The following is a 24,702-nucleotide window of genomic DNA, read 5'->3' as shown; positions in this document are numbered from 1 at the left end:
TGAATAAATCTGTGGGAATAGCTAATTCAATTTAGTTAATATATATAACTTCACCTACTTATGGCTTTTCTGTGTTGAAAACACTGAGATTCTATTCTCTTAGTAGTTCAATAATACAATATTTTATCATATGTAAAATACACATTTTAATTTTGTTTTTTTATAACTGAATTTAAAGTCCAAAATTTCAGTTACATTGGAACATCTGAAAGGTTAGATTATGTTAGTAAATAAGCCACCAAGTTCTAGCCTCTGGCCTACCTGAAATCGGTCCCTCCTGTCTAACTCTCTACCTGTGGTGATGCACCGCTGCAAAAGTGGTGATGGTTCACAATTGCCTCCTTCCAGCTCATGCCCGCCTGGCTACTGACCCTAACCTTTCCACTCTGTTCTGGTCCCTGTTATTATTTGTTACAGTTTTTTTAAGTAAAGCTTTGGCACCATTTTGTTCTAACTTCCATTATTCCGAATATGTTTTGTTTTTATTGTTTTTTTTTTGCTTGTTTGTTTTTTGTTTTTAGACAGAGTCTCACCGTGGAGCCCTGGCTGTTCTGGAACTCACTGTCATCTGCCACTGCCTCTGCCTCTGCCTGAGGGATAAAGGAGACAAGTGCTGTCCATAACTGCTAATTTCTTAAAATTCTGAAGTGAGTGAGTTTTACCAAATTTGATACTTTCTTTGATATACCCGAGAATGCTCTTTTTACGTGCAGCTCTTAAAAGCTATATATGGAAACTTAAACTCCGTGCCTTTGGCCTTCCTCTTTTACTGTGTTTGCTATGCTATGTATACATGACAGCTTTGCTCTAGCCACAGAAGAGCCTGTCTGTGCAAATAGTATGTCATCATTGATCTCTTTGTGAAGATGCTCAGATTTGCCAGTTTTAATACCACTGACTCACAACTGAGATTATCACATTTTCATTGCATGGTGTGTTGGGTCTTTGCCATGATCCTGGGGTTGAACTTAGTGCTTTGTCCTCTTGGGTAAGTATCCTGCTGTAGCCCTCTTTTTCCATGTATCATATTTTTGTGTGATATTTACTTGAATTTAGTGGCACTATCTCTGATTTTTTGCTGACATTCAAGAAAATATTTAGTTCTCAATAAGAGTACACTGGAGGCTTAGCTTGAAATACAACATCCTTCAGCCATTTCAGCTGGAATATTGAACTAAGCAGAGACTTAAAATGAAGCTAACAAATGATGGTCTCTTTTTCTTCTAATTAACGAGTCTGTACCTTCCCGCATTGTATTGGTACATGAGGATAGATTGGTATAGAACAGAGCACTCATTTTTCAATGCCTAATTTAAGCTCAAAGTAATTTATATGAATGTAGCATATATAGACTAATTGGAAAGGGTAGGATTAGGAAGATCATTTGGACCTGTGTTTAATACCTGTCGTTAAGAGCTGGTGTAAATACTGTTTTCACTGTGAGTAAGAAATGATCTTAATGTATTCTTTCATTATTTTAAGATAAACAGTACTTAAAAATAAAAAGCACAACAACCTAGCATTTTTTTTTTTTGAGGACCTTTCCCTCCGTTGGTGCACATTTATTGTCTCATGCTCTCAGAATTTTGTCCCTAATTTACACTGCTCTACACAGCTTTAGACTTGTCTACACCAAGTTTCTATCTTCATCTGCACTTGTCCATGTTGGGACATTTCTGTAACTCTTCTGCTTTGTATCTGTTTCCTGCCTTCTCCCTGCTGACCAAATGTCTCTCACATGCTTGTTTACAGATGACAGCCATCACTGGGCTTCCCCTTTATCCTGTATTGGCCTCCTTCAAATTAAGTTTATTTTGTTTCCAAATATATATTTTACACACTGTCTTTCTGTAACTTTAACCACTACATGTATGGTTTAAATCTCCCTCAATTATCTAGTATTTGGTATATTTTTTTCTCCGTCAATGTTTCCTTCCTTTTTTATTAAAAAAGCCAGATTAGGCATTCTGAACCTTAGCTCCTGCAGACCCTTCATGGAACAGTCTGTTTATGTGCTTTAGTTTGTGCTTCGTGACTTCTTCATCACACCCTGGCCAGTCCCTCTCTGCCACATCAGTCCCTCACTGATCTCTTCATCCTTTAGTCACAGCCACTCCACATTTATCCTCCCTCTCACCTTTCCTGTGTCCCTTTGTCACTTCTATATGAAAGCCTGCTTTCCTTCTCCTTCTCTACACCTACCGGCCACTCTCCTAAATAGAAACCAAACTTGTAGTCTCTCATCTTACTTACCAATCCAGTCATTTGCAATTGCATGCTTATTTCCCTGATTACTTGTGTCCTTCCTGATTGTGTTCTTTATGAGGAAAAGAACTCTGTGTTTCACGCCCACAGCGTCAACACATTGTTTTTCATACTAAGTGCTCACCTAATAATTGCTTAGTAAATGACTGTTTACTCCAAGCTACACATGGTTTTTTCTTCCTGACTGATAGTAACATGTTGTTATATGTGGAAAGAGTCCCTTTCCATTGTTTTTTCTTGGCTCTTTTGTTAAAAATCTGTTGGATATAAATGTGGATTTCTTCATATTTTTCTAATCTCTTTTCTTCAGTTTTTTTTTTTTTAAAGACTTAGGGGTGTGTGTGTGTGTGTGTGTGTGTGTGGTCTACTGAGATCAGATAAAGGCTTTGGATTTCCTGAAGGTGGAGTTATGGACAGTTATGCTGAGAGCCACGCTCGGGTCCTTTGGAAGAGCAACACGTACACTTACCTGCTGAGCTGTCTCCAGGCCCCTCAGTGGTCTGTTTTTAATTCCACCTCTCTTTGCTATTGGTTACATAGCTTGGCAGTATATACTGTGATGCAGGATTAGATGACACTTTGATGTCTTTTTTGATTAAATATAAATGCTACAATTACCTTTTTTGATGAAAAAATGTCATTGATTTTTAAAAATAGCTTTTACATTTATTCTATTGATTGCTTTGGGTACTATTTATATACATATGTGTGCGTATGTATGTATGTATGTGTGTATTCATATTTATATTTGTGTCAAGAGTCTCTTTGAAACCCAAACTGATTTGGAATGTGCTATATAGCCTAGCAAAGGGAGATTCTTTTCCCTTTCCTTACCAAGTACTAGGATTATAGTTGTAATTGATTTACCAGCTGTAACTGCACTTTTTAGCATGAATTCTTCCAATCTATGAACAATATGATATCTTTCTTTGTGTGTCTGTGTGCCTTCAATTTTATCATCAATATTTTATAATTTTCAGCATAGAGATCCTTCATATTCTATTTAAATTTATTCCTAAATAGTTCTTTTAAAGTTTTTGTGAATAAAATGCTTGCTTAATTTTTTTATTATTATTTTTTTATTTTTCCACTCAAATATTTACACTTCCTTCCCTCCTCCCAATCCCCTCCTGCTCCCCCACAACCCCTCCTCCCTCTCCCTCCCTGCTTGAGATAGTTTGCTATTGTATAGAATTGCCACTGATTTCGAGTACTAACTTTGTTCCCTTCATGTTCAATGAATTTATTGTTTCTTACATGTTTTGATTCGGTCTTTGGGGTTTCTATGAACAATATATTGACTGCAGATAAAATTAGTACTTAACCTCCTTTACAATTTGGGTGCCTTTTAGTTTGCTCTTTTGTCTAATAAGTATTGTCAGTAGTATTTGGAAAGTGAGCATTTTGGTTTTACTTCAGAACTCAGAAGAGAACTTTTGAAGTTTTTTCATGAGTTTGTTTGTCACATGTGGCTGTGGTTGCAGTGTTTTGAATGAGGATGACCTCCATAAGCTCATATATTTGAATATTTGGCTTCTAATTAGTGGAACTGTTTGGGAAGGACTAGGTGGTACAGCCTTGCTGGAGGAGGTGTGTCACTGCCTGTGGAGTTTGAAGTTTAAAAAGCCCATGCCAAGCCGGGCGGTGATGACACATGCCGTTAATCCCAGCACCCAGGAGGCAGAGACAGGCGAGTCTCTGTGAGTTCGAGCCCAGCCTGGTCTACAAGAGCTAGTTCCAGGACAGGCTCCAAAGCTACAGAGAAACCCTGTCTCGAAAAACCAAAAACCAAATAAATAAATAAACAAACAAATAAAATTAAAAAAAAGAAAAATCCCCCAAACCCAAAAAGCCTATGCCAAATTCAGTTAGCTCTCTCTCTTTGCTTAGCTGCTGCTTCAGCACCTGCCTCTCTGCTGCTGTACTCCCTGCCATAATGATCATGGACTCCAACCCCCTGCAATCATGACTCCCTATATTAAATGTTTTCTTTTATAAGTTGCTTTAGTCATGGTGTTCTGTTACAGCAATAGAAAAGTAATTAAGACATGGCCTTTGTTACACTGAGATGCATTTATGGTGCATTCACCTAACTTTTAAGCATGAAATGGTGTTGAATGTTGCAAAATGCCTTTTCATTTCAATGTATTTGTTGAAATGATCATATAGTTTTATTCCTAATTTAGTGATGTGATGTATTTAGTTTAAGACCCAAATTTGTGTAATTTGGAGGGAGTTAGGAAAAGTCTCAATTCACATTCTCATGAGGACTTTTGAATGAGACCTCAAAGCACATAGTAAAAGCAAAAGTACAAAAATGAGACAATGAAACTAAAAAGCTCCTGCAAATCAAAACAAAATAAAAAACTGAAGATATCTTTGTATGTCATGTATTGAATAGGCCAAAATATTCAAGAAGATATAAAGAGCTTACAAGAAAACAAATAACTTCATTAAAAAATAAGCAAATGGAAGAATTGGGAGATATCTCAGTGAAAAAGAACACTTTTGTACAAGTATGCAACTTCAATTCAGATCTTTCTCACACTCACAAAGCCTGGCTTTGACCACATGGTCCTGTAAACCCCAGTGGTTGGGAGAGAAAAGATGGAGACAGTTGGCTTGATGGCCAATCAGACTGGCACAAAATGAGTTCCAGGTTCTGGTGAGAAACCTTGTCTCAAAGGAATCTTTGAAGTGAAGATTGATAGACACCTGATGTCCCTCTGCGGCCTTTGCACACATGTACATTGGCACACATACCACAACATTCATATACACATTCATACATTATACAGTTGTATCATACACACCTCCCTTTTCCTATTCATTCTTCTCTCAGAAAGCAAAGCAAATAATTTAAAGTCTTTTCTTAAAAGAAGGCACACAACTGGTCTTGGTGTTATATGCCTTTAATCCTATTACTTGGTATGTAGAGGCAACTGAATCACTAAATTTGAGGTCAGCCTGGTCTACAGAGTAAGTTCCAGGACAGATGGGGCCACACGGGGAAACCCTGTCTCGAATAACCAAAACCAACAACCAATCAACAACAACAACAACAACAACAACAACAACAACAAGGCACATAAATGCCAACATGTATATTTAAAATTTCCAGCCTCCCTAATTATAGAAAAGTTAAAACTGTAGTGAAATATCATTGCATCTCTATTATGTTCACTCCTATGAAAAGGATAGATGTTGGTGAGAATGTGCAGAAAAGTAAACTGTTACAACTGTTGGTAGTATTTTAAATTACCATGACTATTTAGGAAAATAGTTTAGTGGGATCTTCACAAATAAAAATGCAAATACCGTTTGATCTGTAATCCCCACTATTGGGTATATAGCCAGATGAATTTAATTTGTGTGTCAGAGATATATGCACATTTATGCTTATTTTCTTTACCATTTTACTCAGAGCCAAGATACTAAATCTCATTTTTGACTTCAGAGTATAAATGGATAAAGAAAATATATAAACCCATAATAGAATACTATTCAGTCATAAAAGAAGGAAATCCTTTCCTGTGTTAGCAATGAGGATGAACATGGAGAACATTATATTTAGTTAAATAAATTGTTTGATCTTTCTTAAATGTGGAACTTCAGGAACTAGAGTTATGGTCGCCACAGGCTATGGAGAGGAGTGAGCTCTGTTTTTGCACTGTCGGGGACTACTGTTAGTAAAGTATCCAAAATAACTAGGAGACAGGATTTTAAATGCTTTCACCACCATGACAAATGTTTCAGATGATAGATAAGCTAATTACCTTGATTTGATAATTTTATATGTTTGCATATATGGAAATTCTGTTTTGTACCCCCTAAATATGTTCAATTGTTTTTGTTCATTAAAAATATAACAAAATGTCATAATAGAACTCTATCACCAATCACGTAGCATGAAGAAAAATAGGTCAAAATAGCCTCCATATTTCCGGGCTTCAAATTACAGCTTCAATTCTTTAATCAAACAAGTGATGATTGTGTATGAAAATTATGCGCTACTAAATAGTACAAAATACAGATGACACATTTTGAGAAATTTCAAAACTCCTGGTTGGCTGTGTGTTTTAAGATTCTCTTTGGCTTTCTCTTAATTTTTAAAGGAGGAATTATAATGTTATAGAAGACACAGTTTAAATTGACTTTTATACAATTTAAAGGCAAAAGCCAAGTCTGAACCTGCACTTGAGAAATTCAGTCCATGCTGAAGGCAAGCGGTCATGTTCATTTATTATTTGAATTTAATTGTTATGTGCTCTGACTGGCCTTGGTCTTAGATAGGTTTCAACTTAAATTAAGAAACTCATTTAGATGCCTTCTGATACTTTTTGCATTTTAATTTTTGGTATTTTTGTAATAAAATGCCAGCAATAAATGTCATAAAATGGTTTAGAAGGCAGGAAAAACATTTCTAAGAACTAGTTTTATTTTGTTGATTTTTCTTAAGCAATAAGTTTCCTAGTGTTTCATTTCTAGCGCATATAAGGCAATTCAAGTCCATAAGGTTATTTCATGGTGAAATAATTAAAATTGTATTATGAACTCTCTAAGTATCTGATTAGGAGTATTTTTTCTTAATTTCAAGTCATTATATATAATAATTAAAAAATTCAATTTCAGATAATTTTACAATTCCTCAATCCATTGATACCGTTCTCTTAGTCCTTTAGATAATTTGGTAAGACTTTTTAAGTCTAGGAGAGAATTTCAGCTGACTTTTTAACAGCAGTAACCTCATAGCATATATTTATCTCCCGATTTCTTCTATCATAGCATGTGGAAGTGAATTATTGAAAAGATAAAAATAAATTTGTTTGCTTTCTGTCAGAGTTCATATTCACAGCCAGCCTTGATAGAAGACCGGAATGATTTAGACAAGTTTGCTTTGGAGATTCATAACATATGCTTGCCGGACAGAATTGAGTTATCTCTGCTCTGGAGAGTAAGTCATTGTAGCGGGGGCTGACAGAGATGAAGATAACTGAGGGAAATTCAATTACCTCTTAGTGTTTTCTTTCTAATGGGATTCTTAATGTGAAAAAGATCCTGAGATGATGCGCTGTGTACTCCTGAGCTGTACCTTGATACTGGCTTCCCGAATGCTACCAACTATTACGTCAGATAGAACTTCCTTACATATAAAATACGCAGTTTACTGTGTACAGTAGATTTGATTGAAGCAGACTTTAAAATTATTTTTTACTTGACATCATTGATAATTTATATAATCCTTGACTGGACTTTGTTGTGTCTAGTTTTTTCAGTAAGGCTACTATTTAATATGATAGCAATATTTTTCCTTCCGTTCCAATGACCTTTCTGAAAGTGTATTGTAGTTTCTCAATGCTGATCTATTCATGCCTCTGTCAGTTCTCTTGTGCTGTTTAGAAGCTGTTGGACTGCTCAGGCATTTGCGTTCTTGCTTTTGCATTCTGCATTAATATCTTTATTTTTTTTTTCTGTCTTTCAGTGTCTTGGAATCTGGCTTATTCTCTCCCTGGTCTTACAATAACCGTATTTAATTTGTTCTCTTTAGTATCTTTAGTGTCCATAGAGCTTTTCCTTGTCCCCATCTCCCTTGACGGAATTTGACATTGATGTCACACCTTTCCTCTTTGAAAGGTTTTGTTTCGCCTTTACTTTCTTACCTGATATTTTGTTAGTTCACTTTTCATTTCTCATGGTTTTCAATTTCTTATTCCTTTAATCAAAAGTATAGATCTCTGGCACAAATACCAGAGCAGTTTTAACCTTTGTATTTTGTTTTGACAGTTCGCTTAATGTTAGGAATACTTAAAACTTCTAGATTAAAAACATTAAGTATCTATATGAAATTTCAGTTCATTTAAATTATATAGATGATTAGGAAAAAGCATTACAGAAAGCACACAGTAAAGCTCCCATTTTAGGGGAGTAGAAGGGAGTAGATGGATGATGGGAACTTGAGGGCTCAAGATGGTTGAGTTGGGGGAGCAGTGAAAGAGAGATCTTGATAGAGGGGCCATTATGGCTAATGCCTGGGAGAAACCAGGTGCCAAGGAAATTCCCAGGAATCCACAAGGATGACTCCAGCTAAGACTCCTAGCAATAGTGGAGAGGGTACCTGAACCAGCCTTCCCCAATAATCAGATTATTGACTATCCTAATTGTCATTATAGAACCTATATTTAGAAACTGATGGAAGCAGATGCAGTGATCTACAGCCAAGCACTGGCTGAGCTCCTGGAGCCCAGTTGAAGAGAGGGAGGAGGGATCATATGAACAAGGGGGAGGGGCAAGGACTTGATGGGGAAACCACATAGCAGCTGACCCAAGCTAGTAGGATCTCCTGGACTCTCGATTGAGAGCTGGACATCCTGCCCGGTACTGAACTAAGTCCTCTGAATGTGGGCGACAAGTTATGTGGCTTGATCTCTGGAGTGGGGGAGCCTTGGAGGTGGGACTAGGACTTATCCTGGATACGTGAACGTGGGAGCCCATGTGTGACTCAGTTTCCATTTGGCATTCATTCTGACTTAAAATCATTTGAGTTCAAGCTTGCTTGCTCTACTTTTTCCAATAACCTTAAGGACTGTGAGAGACTTCTGATTTAGCCTGTGAGAAAAGAACACTCTCTAATAGAAAGTATACTGCTGACAACAAATCTCAAGAATATTAAGACAGAATAAGGTTGCTTCTGAGCAGCACGATCATGTTGGAGAGGAGGCTGCTCACTCAAGGACAGGGATGGTCTTGTGGTTAGATACTGGCTGACTGTCTGTGCTGTGCTTTGTTATGGTTTTGTATATAAACAGGTTCTGAAATAAACTCTGGGCTGTTTGACTGTTTTGGCATGACCAAACAGACCTCCTGATTCTATCCTGTATTTTCCGTCTCTGTTCTTGAGACTGACATTTCCTCAGTCTTCATGTCCCCTAATCCAGGAACCCTAGCTGACTTTGTAGGAGCAGGCTCCTACACATGAACTGGTATTTTGGAGCCCATTCCCTATGGTGGGATACCTTCCTCAGCCTTGATACAGAGGAGGGGGCTTTTTCCTGCCACAGCTTGGTATACCAGACTTTTTTGACTCCTCAAGGAAAGCCTTACCTCCTGTGAGGAGTGCATGGCGGGTGAGATTGGGGAAGGTGGGAGGCGGGAGAAGGGGAAGGAGGAGAAACTGGAGCTAGTGTGTAAAATTATTTTTTTTATTAAAAAATGAAACAGCAATAACAAAAAACTGCACTTTTAATCTCTTCTACTTGAGCTAATGGAAACTCACCAACTCCAGCCAGACAGGGAAGGAACAAGAATAGGACCATATTAGTCCCTCTGAAGGTGGGTGACAGTTGTATGGCTGGGGCAGACTGAGGGGCCATTGGCAGTGGGACCAGGATTTTCCCCTACAGCTTGTACTGGCTTTTTGGGAACTTATTCTCTTTGGATGGATACCTTGCTCAGCCTAGATATAGTTAGGAGGCCTTGGACCTTCCCAAAGCAATGCACCTTGTCCTCTCTGAGGAGTGGATGGGGGCTGGGATGGGGGCATAAATGAAGGGAATGGGAGGAGAGGAAGGATTGGGAACTCGGATTGGTATGTATAATGAAAAAAGATAGTTTGTTTTCTTTTTAAAGAAATAAATAAAAAGAAAAAAGTTTCTTCTATATTCTCCCCTTATAGATAGTCATTTTCACTTATTAATCCTCAGAGTTTCTTTGTGAACATGTACTAGATCAGGAATATCTATTCCTGTCCTCTGTTTTGTAAATGGTGGTGGCATGTTACAAATATTATTCTGTATTCTGTTCTTGGAACTCTGTACATTTAAACATGTTTATATATCAAACAATAAAGTGTGTGGTATTATTTCTTCCTAGTCCCTATGCTATTAAATCTTTGAAATTTTGTCTTGATATATGACCTTAATTAAAAGAAATTATTATAGAACATCTTTTAAGAGTCTGTTCTCTCCTTTATTCTGGGTTCCAGGATCCAACTCAAATTATCAAGCTTTCACGGCAAGCACTATTTCACTTAGCCATCTTGGTGGCCTTTGCTTTGCATTTCTTGGATATTAATTTTAATCCTATTAATGAGCCCATTATCGGTTTTGTTATCTTGCAGGAACTTCCTTTTCTTTTTTTCTTTTTTTGAAATAGGACCTTGTATAGCCCGGGTGGCTTCAACTTAGTTCTGTAGGAAGGATGACCTTGAACTTTTGATCCTTTTTTTTTTTTTTTGTACTTTAGATGTATGCCAACACAGCTAGCTATTATGCTGAGGAAATTTTTAAAAAGTGATTTTTGTTACTGAATGTATGAATGTTTTCTTTTATATTGCCTCAATTTTTAGTTATTATTTGAAAGGGCAATTTGCACATAAAGAATTTCTTTGTTTTGGTCAACATTTTCATGTTTAAAGGTTTTATTAATATATTTAGAATTTATGTTATAATACATTGTGTTATGAATGTGCCTGGGTTCCCCCGTAATATCCACTATATAGTCCCAGTTTCTCCCTGTGATCTGACATGCCTCTTCTTTGATACAGTAAGTGCCTCCATGTTTTAAGATGCTGCTTGTAAATGCCCTCTTTTCATTATTGATTTGTGTGTGCTTTCATGTACCAGTGTTGACCTGTTTCAGTTATTGAAGCATAGTGGTATGTTCTAATGTAAGTAGGAATGCTTCTCTTCCCCCTCACTGCCCTACTCAGTTTTATTCAAAATTTCAGTATCATTAATCTAATACTAGATTTGCTTTGTCTGTTTTTTTTTTTCTTCTTTAGGCTCTTTAGGTAAATAGTCATGTCTGCATATACTATAATGTCTTTATTCTTACTTTGATTCATCTGATATTTTGTCTGTTTTAATTTGCTCTTTTAAATAAAATATAAAAAATAGAATGGTAGACATTTGTTTTCGATATAGGAGAAATGTGCCACTCTTTCTCCAACTAAGTAAGTCGCAACAATGTTATTCTTGTTCATGGAAGGACAGCAGTTGCTTTTTCTCTTTGTGATCAAGGGCAGGTAGTATATATCTTTGCTAAACAATTTGTTGGATTTCCTCCTTAAGATAGTTGACTACAGTGTGCTTAGTTTCAAAACTATGTGAATAGTTTTACTTAGGTATTTTCTTGGTATAAAAATTAAATTCACTGTGTTTTTGTTTTTTAACCCTTTTATTAGTTTAGAAGAAGTAAAATAATTTAAAATTTGGGAATATATTCCTTATTTTAAATGTTTACTGACTTAGTTAAAAGCATAACAGATTTTGTGTTTTTAAATGCGGGAGATTTGAGAGAAATAAGTCAGTATTGTCTTCACTTTTTTTAATTTTAAAATTTCCATCAAATTTCTATTCATAAATGTGTGATAGATTCTTTGAGTTTGTCTTGCTTTTCCCCATGTAGCTAGCTCTATTTTATTTTTTACATTAGTTTGTTAAAATAAGATCTTTTTTTAATATCAGGTGATTCTGATTTTGGCTTAACTATATCTTCAATCAATACTAAAGTCTTTTAGTGTAAATATGATTTTTGGTCATGGAAAAGAAATTTTGTCATTATTGATGAAGTAAATCAACAGAGTTAAGTAAGTTTCATGGACTGATGCATTCCATTTGATGTGTCTCACTAAGCAAGTCTCGCTTGATCGTTACAAGTTATGCTCTCTCATGCAGAGCAATATCCAAATATAAACAACTTGTACTTATATTGTGGTTGATTTGGTTATAGTTGTCTGAGAGATGTGTATAGGTGTGCTCCCTGCTGCCTTTATTTGTTTCAGATCTCTAAATCTGTTTTGTTGGTTTATTTATGATTATTAGATAAATAAAATTAAATTAAAAATTAAAATTAAAAAGTAAAACTCAGTGGGCACATGCCTTTAATCCCAGTACTCACGTTGCAGAGGATGGTGGATCTCTGTAGTTGAAGTCCAGCCTGGTCTACAAAGCAAGTTCCAGTACATCCTGGGACTGTTACACAAAGAAACCCTGTATCAAAAAAAAAAAAAAGAAAAAAAGAAAAAGAAAAAGAAAAAATCTAAATGCTTCTTGTAAGGTTAACCTTGGAAGCTCTAACAAAAAACAAAACAAAACAAAAACTCCAAAATTCAGGTAAGGAAAACAAAAACTCAGATAAGGACAAAGAGCTTTTTAATAGGAAGTGATGTGGATAGAGAACACTCTGACATCTTTCCCCTTTCATGCTCTATGAGAGAGTTTAGGTCTTAGTCTTTTAATGTTTTATGCGCATGTCTACCATATGTATACTTTATATATGCTTTTTTGTATAAATAAAAATGGGATTATAATATGTAAACTGTTTTGTAATTTGAGACCATAACCTTGTGACACACAAATGTCTCCTTAAAATCTTGCATGTAATTTTGAAGGTGCTTGCTGCTTGCTGGAGTGTGTTCTGTGTAATGCTTGTGGCTTTCCAGGCCATGGCTCTTCTCAGTGTCTCATGCGAGAAGTAGCTGCAGTCTGACTGCTTGTCATTGTTACTTCTTTTCCTATACACACTACGGTTTTAGATTGCAGATTTTATTGTTTTCTGGACACCTTTTATATATTACTTATATATATATTAAAATATATATATATTTTAATCATTTAATAAGTGTTCTGTGATTGCTGATATCTATTCAAAATAATGTTTTTTTTATACTCTTCAGACTAATTTCAGCATCCAATGTAGGACTAGAACATAGGAAATTCTTAATACAGAATAGGCAAATGAATAATTGTTTCCATAATTAAATGTATAATTTAAGATCAGTATCTTTTGAGGACTCAAAATTTTCATATGTAGAATTTTAATTTTTATCAAAATTAATTGCCAAACATATAATTTGGCAGTTCAAATATTGATTTTGTAGTATAGGCTTAGATTTTTTTGTGGATTAAATACTGCTTTTGATACAATGGTGAAAGTTTATCAAATTTTGCTATAAACCTCCTTTTGATGCACAGGCTTTTATTTTGTAGCATTTATGTTATGAGAGAACAAGAAATCATATTTATACGAGTACTAAAATTGTTATTGTAGTCTCTGATGTATTATAGAAAGCAGAAATTCAGGACTATTTATGCTGGAATTTAGTCTTGATTTACCAAAATTAACCATGTACTATTGGATAAGATAGTTCAATTCTCTCCTACAATGTGAGTTTCTGTAGAGGTCATTGATTTATTCCTCATCTGGTACTTATATTTAGTGTAGACTGAACTTTAGATAGTAAATTAGAAATGTCATTTTCTATTTCAATTATCTTGGCATTTTATTTTAATTCATGTCTGTAGATTATTTAAACCAGCTCTCAAATATATGCTTAGTTTGTATATTTTGATTAACTTTTTGTGTTCTTTTAAGTGTGTCTCAAGTTTAAAGAAAAAAATTAATTCTGAACTAAATAATTATTGATTGAGTGTTAAATGTTTTCTATTCATTACCTATTACATTATTTTAATTTTCATTGTTACTAAGTTAAATTTCTCATTTGATTTTCATCTATTAGTTAAATTATAGTATAAATGATACATTGTAATTCTCTCTCTGTATGTGAATGTATCTTGTTTGTAATTTTTTTGACTTATTTGTCTTAGGAGAAGGTTTCATTTTGTAACTCATGCTGACCTTAAAGTCAAGATAATCTTCTTGCCTCAGCCTCATGAGTGCTTTACTTACAAATATGTGCCACCATGCTTGTATTTTCTTACTCGCTTTTCAGATACTCTTGCCTTCTTGAAAATGCTTACCAGGAAGATTCTAACCCACGTCCATCTCCACCTGAGCTTCATGGCATCTGCCTGACATTGCCTTCTTCCTCCCAAAATTCTGTTCTGTCTACCTCGCCTACCTATGTTCTGACCTATCAGGCCAAGCAGTTTCTTTATTAATTAATCAATGAAAACAACACATAGAAAGAAGACGCACCTACATCACTATCTCAGATTTTGTCCCATACTGTGTTATTTGGAATTTGTACGAATGATTTTTTTATGTATATTATGATTTCTAGTTTTATGTTTTGTAGGTTGTGTGTGTGCTTTCGTGCCTGTGTGTGTATGTGTGTGTTCATTCAGTGTTTTGGCTACTGTGAACACTGCAGCAGTACACACAGATATGCAAGAATTTATGTGGTATACACAGTTAGAGTCTTTTTTAAATGCACAACAGTAGTATGAATTGTTCAAATAGTAGTTCTATTTTCAGTTTTATATGAAAATTCTATACTTTTTCATAGTGTCTGCACCAATTTACATTTTTACCATCAGTATGTAAAGATTACCCCCTTCCATCCTAAACATATGGAAAAGTATTCAACATCCATAGCCATTAGGGAAATGCCAATAGAGCAGCCTTCAGATTCGATCTCCCCCAGTGGAAATGTCTATTATTAATACATGTCAATAAGAATCGAAGAACTTACAGTAGTATAATAAATAGTTTGTAGTTAGTTACACAAATTCAGTTATCATTTCATAGTAAATAATTTATTCAAACTTTTGGGGACTATTTAGAAGGAAATTGGTAAAATATTTACTCAAGGAAAATAGAGTGTATTTTAAATGGGAGAACTTTGGCTGCTATTTAATAGGCAGGATGTTTGGGACAAGATCGAGCTGTACAGACTACACTGGCCTGGAATCAACTGTTAGCCCAGGTTGGCCTCCAGATTACTAGAACTATAGCATGAGTCACTAAGCATGTGATTACATGTCTTATTTTCCACCATGAGTTTTTCCTCTCCTTCTTGCTGTTTTATTTTTTTTTATTTTACTTGTTTGATCTTGAGTACTTGCTTCTTGGTGAAAACTTGTTTATTTTTTAACTCTCTCTGATTCATAAGGTTTCCTCCCTTTTTCTATATACTATATCTCTCTCTGAGGAACTTTGATATAGTTATTTTTATCTCCTATTGTAAAACTGTGATTGTTTACTCAATTGCATTGAGAGGCTGAAAGAAAAGGACTGGTGACTTCGTGTTCTGGTAACAGCAAAATGAACATAGAGTGAATGTATGAAGCTGTTATTTCATACAGACAATGTTCTCAACATTTGGTTTCTATTATTTAGTCCTCCTGAAAAATCTTGTTAAATTATCTACTGTTTTAGATGAGTCAGCCGAGATACGGGATTTTTGTATAACTTGTTCAATTTTGAAGATTTCAAATCTGAAATTTGAACTCAAACAATCTGGCTATAGATAATGTGCTTTTAAGTACTGATTTAATAATGGTTATTTATAAAGCTGAGTCAATTACTTTCCATTCTGCTTCTTTTGAACTGCTTTTGTTTTGTAGTTAGCTATGAGTCACCCATTTGTAGTTGTAATTTATTTACCCATTTAACCATGAGATCTTACTAAGTTAAATAAATGACCATTGTGTTGTATGTTTTAAAAATCACATTATTATTTTTAAGTTTCTTAAAAATTCAGTCTTATTTATTGTTTAATTTTTTAGTTTTATTGAACCATACAGTTTTTACTTAGTTTACTAAATAGATGATGTATTGCTGGCAGTGTTAATGGACATATCTTGCCTTTTTGTATAGTGTTTGGGCATTTATCTAAAATTTGGTGGTTTAAAAAAATATTAATTAGTACTCTAGTAAGTAATAAAACAGTTTTGTATATACATTGGAAAGTATGTACAAACTTCAGCCTGCTTGTGTTGACTTTTTTTTACAAATATATGTAAGGCATTTTAAAACAAGCTCTTATTATGAGAAACCTAAATGTTTTAAACCTGTGTTAATCTTTAAATCATTTAATATTATTGGGGACTGCAGTTTGTAGAGATAAGGCCCCAGGACACATTGCACTTAGTCCATTAAAAGAAGAAATGGGAGAGATACTTTGATAAGTGTCCTGCCTGTTTTAACCTTGAATGCTATTATGGCGTGGGCTGGGAATGGGGGATGGTGCTATATCTGCTTCATTGGCTTAGACTTTTTCCTGCTGAGAGAAATCAATACTCTGAGGCGTTGCATGACAGAGAAATCACTTCAGAATTAAAGGTGGCTGTCACACATTATCATTGGTTGACTTTTGTTTGCTGTTGAGGTTTTGAAGCTTTCATTTTTCTTAGTCTTTTTCCTGAGCCTAACGTTTCTGTAGATAGCATTAATTTTTTTAATCAGACTTTAAATCTGGGTTGAATGATAACACATAAAGACCTCCAAAAGTAAATAATTGAGCAACTTCTTCATTTGTTGAACTTTATTCGGTTTTCCTTTTCAACAGTTTTCAGTGAATTTATAGTAGAAGTGATTTTGAAACAATTGAGAAGTAACATTCTTAAACTGTTTGGCAGAAGCCATGCTTCCTTAGTTAAAATTCCAATAATCTGTGTGTAGCTCTTAAAATGGAAAAGGTAGAACTGTATATTCTTATATGGAATGAAATTCTCTAAATCCACCAACTGTAGAAAACAATGGTCATAACCTGTTCTTCTTTTCTTTTAACTATCATTGCTCTGTTTTCTGTCAAAAGGCAATTTTTTTAATATTTAAATATTAAACACTAAATTATGAAAGCACTTCATTTATATTGTTTTCATACAATACTAAACTAGAAAAATGATTCTGATATGTTTTGAGAGAGTTTTGGTTTCAAAAATTTAAAAGTTCTTGTGTTTTTGTTTTTTAATAATCTGATAAATTAGCTGCCCTGATAAATTAGTTCAAATAAAACATGTTATTCTAGAAATCTAGTGCTTGAAACCTTGTAAGTTTGACGTCCTTAGTTTAGCTGACTTGCTTGGTGTTAAAAGGCAGTGTGTGTGAGCCGTCTTCTTTACAGCTGTTAGAGCTCTTCAGCTTTAAGATGACCATGGCTCTAAATCTCAGTCTCTCCTCCACCCTTCCCCTCTCCTCTTCCTTTCCTTTTAATGTTTGTAGGAAATTTTCTAACTTGTGTAGAATGTCTTGAGCTGTTCCTCCTTTGTTTTTTCTTTGTTGTTCTTGTTTTTAAATTGGGGACTTCTGTGTAGCCCTAAGTGGTCTGGGACTCACCAAGAATCCCAGCTGGCACAGCCCTCCAGCAGCACCCCAGCTTCTGTTTCTACGGTGCTGGGAATACAGGCCCAAGCCATTAGGCCTGGCGCTCCAGTTTTGATATTAATAGTTTGTAGACTTTTCTCTTCTCTAGTTCCTGAACACTCTGGGTACACGCAATAATGATGTTGCAACTGTCATTAGAGAACAAGGTGGTATTTTTATTAATTTTCTCTTTATTATTTTTAATAGATTAGGCCACTTATTTTTAATGGACATTTCGATTACTGATCCAAATTCTCTGCTTTTCTCATATTTTAAGGCTGATTGTTTCTTTAAGTTCTCCAGTAGCTGATCTTATTTTTTTTCTAATTTTTCTTATGAATTTTTATTGATTTGTAAGTTAATCTGGTGAGTTTCTTAATGTCAGTTATATGGGAGCTTTCTAAAAGCATATTCTTTCACCTTACATAGTGAATCAAAATAATCAGTATTTCTAGTTCATTTTCTGTATAACTTCTTCTCTCATAACTTGCTCTTCATATTCTAGTCTTCTGAATAGACTTTTAAAAATCAAATTAATTTATTTGTGCATGTGAATTGGAGTGTTACAGTTAGAAGACAACTTGTGGAAGTTGGCTTTCTTCTTCTATCATGTGGGTCCTTGAGATGTATGCCGGTTGTCAGGTTTGTTGACAAGCACCTTTACAAGAATAAATGTGAGCCATCTCATTAGCTCCTAATAGACTTTTTTTTTAATTTTAAAGAAACTCAATGGTTTTTCTTATTCACATAAAACTTTAAGGAAATACTTTGAATGTAATCTGCGTTTGTCTAGAATATAGGGCACATAGACAGACATAAGGGTATTATGTGGTATGACTGAATTATAGGTTATGTATTCTAGGTAATAAAATGTAGTCTTGTGCTGGAGGGGGAACCCTATAGTAGAGCGCTTGCCTAGCATGTGTTTCAACTCAGTACCACACGAAAAACATGTTTTGAGTTTTTTGGCCATCGTGTACTTTTGGGGGTTGAAAGTAGAATATATAAATGTATTTCTACTATAAAAATTCTTCTAGAAAAAAATACTAGTCATTGTTCATAAGAAGTTATCAAATTATTCCAAACTCTTAATTTTGAACTAATAGAAATCTTTCTCTAGAATGAAATAAGTGGGTTGTTAAATGAGGAAAATTGATGCCACATGTTACTGAATATAGAAAATGTGTATGATGAGGGTGGTTAGCTCAGCTTTTATAGTTCAGTGTTGGATGGTTACTGTGTAGGTGAAGATCACCCTTGAAGTGACGTGTGCTCAGATTTTGAATAAAGAGTTGAATCAGCTGTGAAATATTGAAGGATAAGTCTAATTGATGATAATACATGATGTGGGAAATGGATGGTAAGAATGGAATATTTGATGAAATTGTAATAAATGTACAAGGATTTCATGAGCGAGAGCCATGAACAAAACTTGTTAGTGCCATGAGAGAAAGTCCTTCAGTGCCAGGAGGAAATCAGAATAAGCTGTTCGATTACCAGGTTACTTTTCTTTCAACTTCCATGCAAAGGGCAAATAGTGAAATAGGATAGAATCATGCAGTCTACATGAAAAAATTAAATTTAGTATTGTCTCTGCTTCTTCAGCTAGAGAGCCAGTGTAGGAACTTACGTTGAGTGGTCAGTGTTAAGTCATTTTCTTATTCCATTATAACTTAGTGTTATAAATAAATTAATTCTAAGAAGCAAGTTTATTTTATTTTTCTTTATCATTTCTACAGTAATGAATGCCAAATTTCTTTAATAGTTTTCAAATGCAAATTGAATTATTTCCTTTCAAGGCAATTTCTTTTGTTTTAGCATTCAGATACTTTTGTACTATCGTTGTGATGTTATATTATTTATTTTATGTGACTTTTAAGTCCAGAAAAGCAGAGGTAATGTGAAATTAAATGTTCTGCCTAGAAATAATACTGAAGGAGAATTTTAGAGCTACCCTTTATTTTTTATGTCCCAAATTCCATTGTCAATTGAACTTTTGGGATGGAGTCTCACAGGAACCTCCATTCAGCCTTGAAATAGATACGTATTTTCCTCCAGTATATGTGTGCCACTCCAATATTCCTCATATGTACCTGACTGAATAATAAAAATTATTATTGGTATTTGATGAGAACATCCTCAATTTATACTATTAAAATATTTTTAAGAATGGAGACAAGTTCATTATGTTTTAGAAACATTCTTATTTTGTTTCCTTTTATCACATTTTAAGGTCAGATGTGACTGTAATGTTCTACAAGGAGACAAAGATTGATAATCAGAAAAGAATGGTCCTTTAATGTGATTTATATCTATAGATTTTATGTCAGATATGAAAAGTTGCCTTTTAAATTGTAAAGAAAGACCCATTAAGGAACACTTTAAACCATTTTACTATTCAGCTTACCTTGAGTCCTTGTTTTTAGAAATGCCTTTTCAGCAAACTTTGGTCGGCTGGCAAATGTTTATTATTCAACTATTTATAAAAAGTTGAAATAGTCTCTTTATTAAGGTTTTGTTACAAGTAAGGCACTTATAGTAGTGTTTAATATGAAGATATGCAATGTTTATAGGAATATAGTGATCATTGATTTCTCTAATTTCCACCAATAATTTGTATTTCCTCTCAGATAAAGTTAGAAAAAGCATATTAGGGATGTAGTGGGTAATTTAGAATACAATATATATAAAGATATCTGTACCCTTACACTGTTCCTTTATCTGTAGGTTAGCTTCTTAGCTCCTGTGTGGATCTTTGAAAATACCACTGTCAAAATAACAGTTGCAACAATGAAATAACACCCCTTTTTACTTACTCTGCTGTCCATTCTGATATTTAAAAAATATTTTTCCATGTTTTTTCAAATCAAATTTTCATAAGTGCCCCCTCCTGTGACTTCTTCATCACAGCCCTTCAACAGACATAAAATGTGATATTTATATTTGATTTTCTCTAGCCTACTTTCTACTATGTCTTATACTCTCTATATCAGCACTTCTATAACATAACGTGTTTTTATATGATTTTAATATTTTATTAATTGTATAGTAATGCATTTCAATTTTTAGCAGTAGTTAATTAAACCTGAATATTTTGTTCCTAAGCTAATTATTGTTTTCACAGTCATATATTTTTATAATTATGTTGTGATATTTATACCTAGTTTATATGACATTTAAAGTCTAAAACTAGAGTGTTGTGAAGCAGGAAATTCTGCCTATGGTAAAATCAAATGAAAGCAAGCTTTTGAGTTTTCCTCAAGTGATGTGTAGGATCCCTCCTCCCCCTGCAGATTGCCCAGAATATTTGAATTTTTCTTCCTCTTCCGAGTTTGTCCCTCTTTCATGTCTTGCCTGCTGCTCTCTCTCCCAGTGGACTTGATGGGGATGTTGTTTCAGACCCGGGCATCTTTTCAATGGCCACACCACAGAAGAAAAACATCTTTCCCTCTTCTATCAATCATAGTTGCTTGTTAATCCTTAGGGAAGGGTTCGATCTTGTGAATTTGTCCCGGTATGACTAGATCTTGAAGGACATAGTCTTGCCCAGGACACCATAGCTGCTGAATTCAGAGCTAACAGCCCTGTCAGCCTAGAGAACAGGTTCCCAGAGCCCTCTCTCTGCTCCTTCATCTGGTTCTCGTGTTCTTTCTGCTTTCTTCCTTGATGCTCACTAAGCCTTTGAGGGAATGATATAGATGACCTCTTTATGGCTAAGCATTCAAACTTGTTCTTGAGCGTTAATTCTTGGAATTAAACTAATCCTCTCATTTAGCAATTTTAAGCCTGAAAAAGAAGTTTAAGGCTTTAAAAACAGAGGAATTAAGGAATTGGCCAACACAATCAAGAAACATTAGCTAGATGATAATCTGGTTTATTTTGATTCATAGTGATATTTTTCTTTTTTTTCACTCTGAATTCTACAGTTTCTTTCAATTTGAATAATTACTGAAAAATACTTCGACCTATATTTTTTTCTTGTGTCAAATGTATTGCTTCTTATTTTCTTTTTTTCTGCTTTTGCTTTATAGGTTTATTTTCTTCCCTCTCATGAATAACTTACCCTCCTCAAAATTATTCATTGTTAGATTCAGTCTTTGATTCCTTATAAAATGGCACATTTTTTTCTTTATGCACACGACTATAGAACTGTCTCTTCTAGTTTTTCCTCTTTTATTTATTTATTTTTTTGCTAATGGTCCTGAGACTTGGGTTCAGGTGGGCGTGATATGACTTGTGGTTATACAGTCTACTGACACTCATTCTCCACCCATTGATCAGATGTAAGTTTCTGCATTAACCACTGTCTACTGCACAAAGAAGCTTCTCTGAGGTCTAAGACCTGGTCTGCTTTAAGTATAAGATATGAATTCAGAGGGTAGTTTGATACTAACCCATTTAGCAGACTAATAGAAGTGGGTTCACCGGTGGGGCCTGTGAGCTCCCCCGAACTTGGTTTCTAAGCAAGATTTACATTATCAGGAATGAGTTTCCTCTTGCGGCACAGTACTTAGATCCAATCAGAAAATGGTTCTTCCTCAATCCCATTTGTGACTCTATTACATCACTAGACATGTCTCGTCATGTTTGACTTTATTGTAATTCAAGATGAATAAGTCTGTTGATGACTTTTGTCTCTCCGTACCTATAGCACCTTTTGTTACTATGAAAGTTAGCCAGTGGAAAGGAACCTTTCTGGTTAGTACCAGCTTGTTTTCTCTATGCCATGTGATCAAAGTGGGCAGTGTTTTCAGCAATAGGACCTTAATATTAAGTTCAGTACCATGGGTCTGTGTCGTTTTGGAGGTCTCCAGGCAACACATGCATGACTAACAATTTACCTGCTTTTTATTTAGTACTTTATGACTTTGCAGAATTAACTCTAAGTCAACTCATATATCTTATGGTAGTTTTCATGCATCTTTAATGTTAGGTATTTCTCCCTCACCCCTTCTACCCTCCCCACCTTAAATCTCCCTCCCCAATATTTCTCCTTTTCCCTTCATTAGGTCATTTTTAAAGGATTCAAATGTCCTAGAAGTTTATGATTCCATAAGTAGTAGGTTAAATTGTGTTTGGATTAAACACAATTTTTCCCCTGCAGTTGCTATAGTTCTACTGTGTTTAAGTTTTGGCTTTATTTTCAGACTATCCCCCTCCTTGCCCTGTAGAATACAGAGTGTTCACTGCTTCTAGACCTGTGTACTCACTCTTATGTATACTGAGCAGGAGGAGCGTACTATCTACACAAATTTTTATTTTCTACCTCATACAATAATTGCATTGGGAGATCTGGCCTATTTAGTCAGTATGATGTATATTACCCCTGAGTGGTTTAGGACAATCAGGACCCTTCTGTGTTGCTGGAGTTTTGGTGAGAGTTGCATAGACTACATAGACTACATAGCCTACAGTCTATCCATACTTCTACTATGCATCTAACAGGAGAGGCAGGTAACCACAATGTATATGTGTAATATGTAAAGTAACAACAGCAATCAAATCCAGTCTACTTCCCAGAGGGTGTGTATGTGTATGTGTGCATATACTTTAATTTGGAAGTTCAGGCCATGAGTTGGTAGACCCTGTAGAGGGTCAGGTTTGCACCAGTGCTCATGCCTCTAATCATGATCACAAAAGCATCATCAATGTGACACCAGAACTGGCAGAACTCTTAAAAAAGAAAAGGAAAGCATTTGGAAACTAGCAGTGTGCCCATTATTGCTAAAGAATAAAGAACCCTAAGATATTTTAGAAAATTGCTAAGATATTATTTCTTAAACTTTGATGTACATGCCATTACCTGGGGAAGATGAAAGTCCAAATACTACCTTAGTATTTTGGGGATGGGACTTAATTCTGCATTTTTAATCTTCTAGGTGATTCTTTTGCTGAAGGTTTATTTTATAGGTAGAATTTAAGAGACCAAATATTTCTTTTTCAAAGTTTTGAGAAGTTACTGTGATGACTAGTCTAAGCTTAAAAAAAAAAACCAACAAAACATAACAGCAACAACAACAACAATCCCCAAACTTCTCATCCCAGCCTTAGCAGTATCTTTATAACTTGTCTCATTACAACCCACTCTCCTGAATCTGTCATGATCATTTTAACATGTGAATTGATCTTGTATTCTCTTGTTTGAAAATTTTTCAGGGCATTTGAGTGAATGTAAACTCACCATTATCTAATATAATGTCTCCAAATTTATTTTTTAGCAGTATTTTCTCTATTTGATCTAAAGACCTCTGCAACCTCACATTACTCTGGCTGTAATGCAGAACCCAGCTTTCACATATTTGCTGTTTATTACTGCTAATGTCTCTGTTTAACTGTTAAAAGCTGGAGTGTTTCTTATTACTGACTTTAGAAAACTAAAATAATGTTTAATGATCATTACAAATTTAGCATTAAAGTTTTGGTTGGTTTGATTCATTCTAAAAATTGTTTCATGATACATTTTTGTTTTTTTATCCAGACATTTATAGTTAATTAATTAAGTCTTTTTCTCCCCCTTCCAGTCATTGTGTGCTCAATATTCTGCAGACAAACGTGAAGAAGAGAAGATGTGTGATCATTTGATAAGAGCAGCTAAATACCGAGACCATGTGACAGCAACTCAGTTAATACAGAAAATTATCAACCTTCTCACAGACAAGCATGGAGCATGGGGAAGTTCTGCAGTGAGGTAGGAAAGCCTTCAGGGTCAGTCCCTGGTCCTCTGTAGGTGGCCTAGGTTTAAATAAATGATCTGAAATGTAAAGAAGGCTAAATGAAGAGTGGAATTCTTTTATGTCTTTACTTTGAATTTATCTCATAGGAAGAGTTCATCTGTATGTGTATCTTTACAGATCTTTTTAGGTACTACTTCTTTCAAATTATTCTTAAAGAGAATTTGTTCATACTTATTCTTCTTAAAAGGATTGGTTAGGCAAACAAAAATAAAATGTTATTTTATTATTTCACTTCATGGAATCTCCTGAAATATATTATTTCTAAAATTATTGTATATTTAACATATGTATCTTATAGAAAGAGAATCTATTTTAGAACTTTTCCTGTAAATAATTTTGACATTTTTTTTTAAAATGAACTCAAAAAAGTTTGAATTGAAGGCCTTTGTAAGATTATTTGCAAGTGTTCAGTAACATAGACACAGTATATAACTTGTTTTCAAGTGTGGTCAACTCTTGGAAAGTAATATACCCGGATGTATGATAGGAACCATGTCTGTTTGGTTCTTTTCAGTCCTACTCCAGTTGGTGTCATGTGGGATAACGACCGCTAAAGGCCTTGAACATTGGGCCGGTGGTTGTTGATGTCTTCTAACATCTGCAGTTGTTGGCCTCCCTCCCCCACACTGTGTGTTGTGTCAACAAGGCTGTAGAA

General features: G+C 34.7%; 1 protein-coding gene across 5 annotated transcripts in view; it reads left to right on the top strand.

Annotated features, from left to right (window-relative positions):
* Lrba (LPS responsive beige-like anchor protein) overlaps nt 1-24,702 on the top strand; it is a 504,118-nt gene that overhangs the window by 169,552 nt on the left and 309,864 nt on the right. For all 5 annotated transcript variants that reach the window (XM_048424832.3, XM_048424835.3, XM_048424834.3 and 2 more), the window contains exon 37: nt 23,835-24,001. In XM_048424832.3, coding sequence (XP_048280789.1) covers nt 23,835-24,001 — 167 coding nt within the window. The remainder of the gene's footprint in view (nt 1-23,834; nt 24,002-24,702) is intronic.

Source organism: Myodes glareolus, chromosome 20 (assembly GCF_982192425.1).
Source record: "Myodes glareolus chromosome 20, mMyoGla1.1, whole genome shotgun sequence".
In the NCBI taxonomy this organism is placed as follows: Eukaryota; Metazoa; Chordata; class Mammalia; order Rodentia; family Cricetidae; genus Myodes; species Myodes glareolus.
This window is presented reverse-complemented; position numbering and strand designations above follow the sequence as displayed.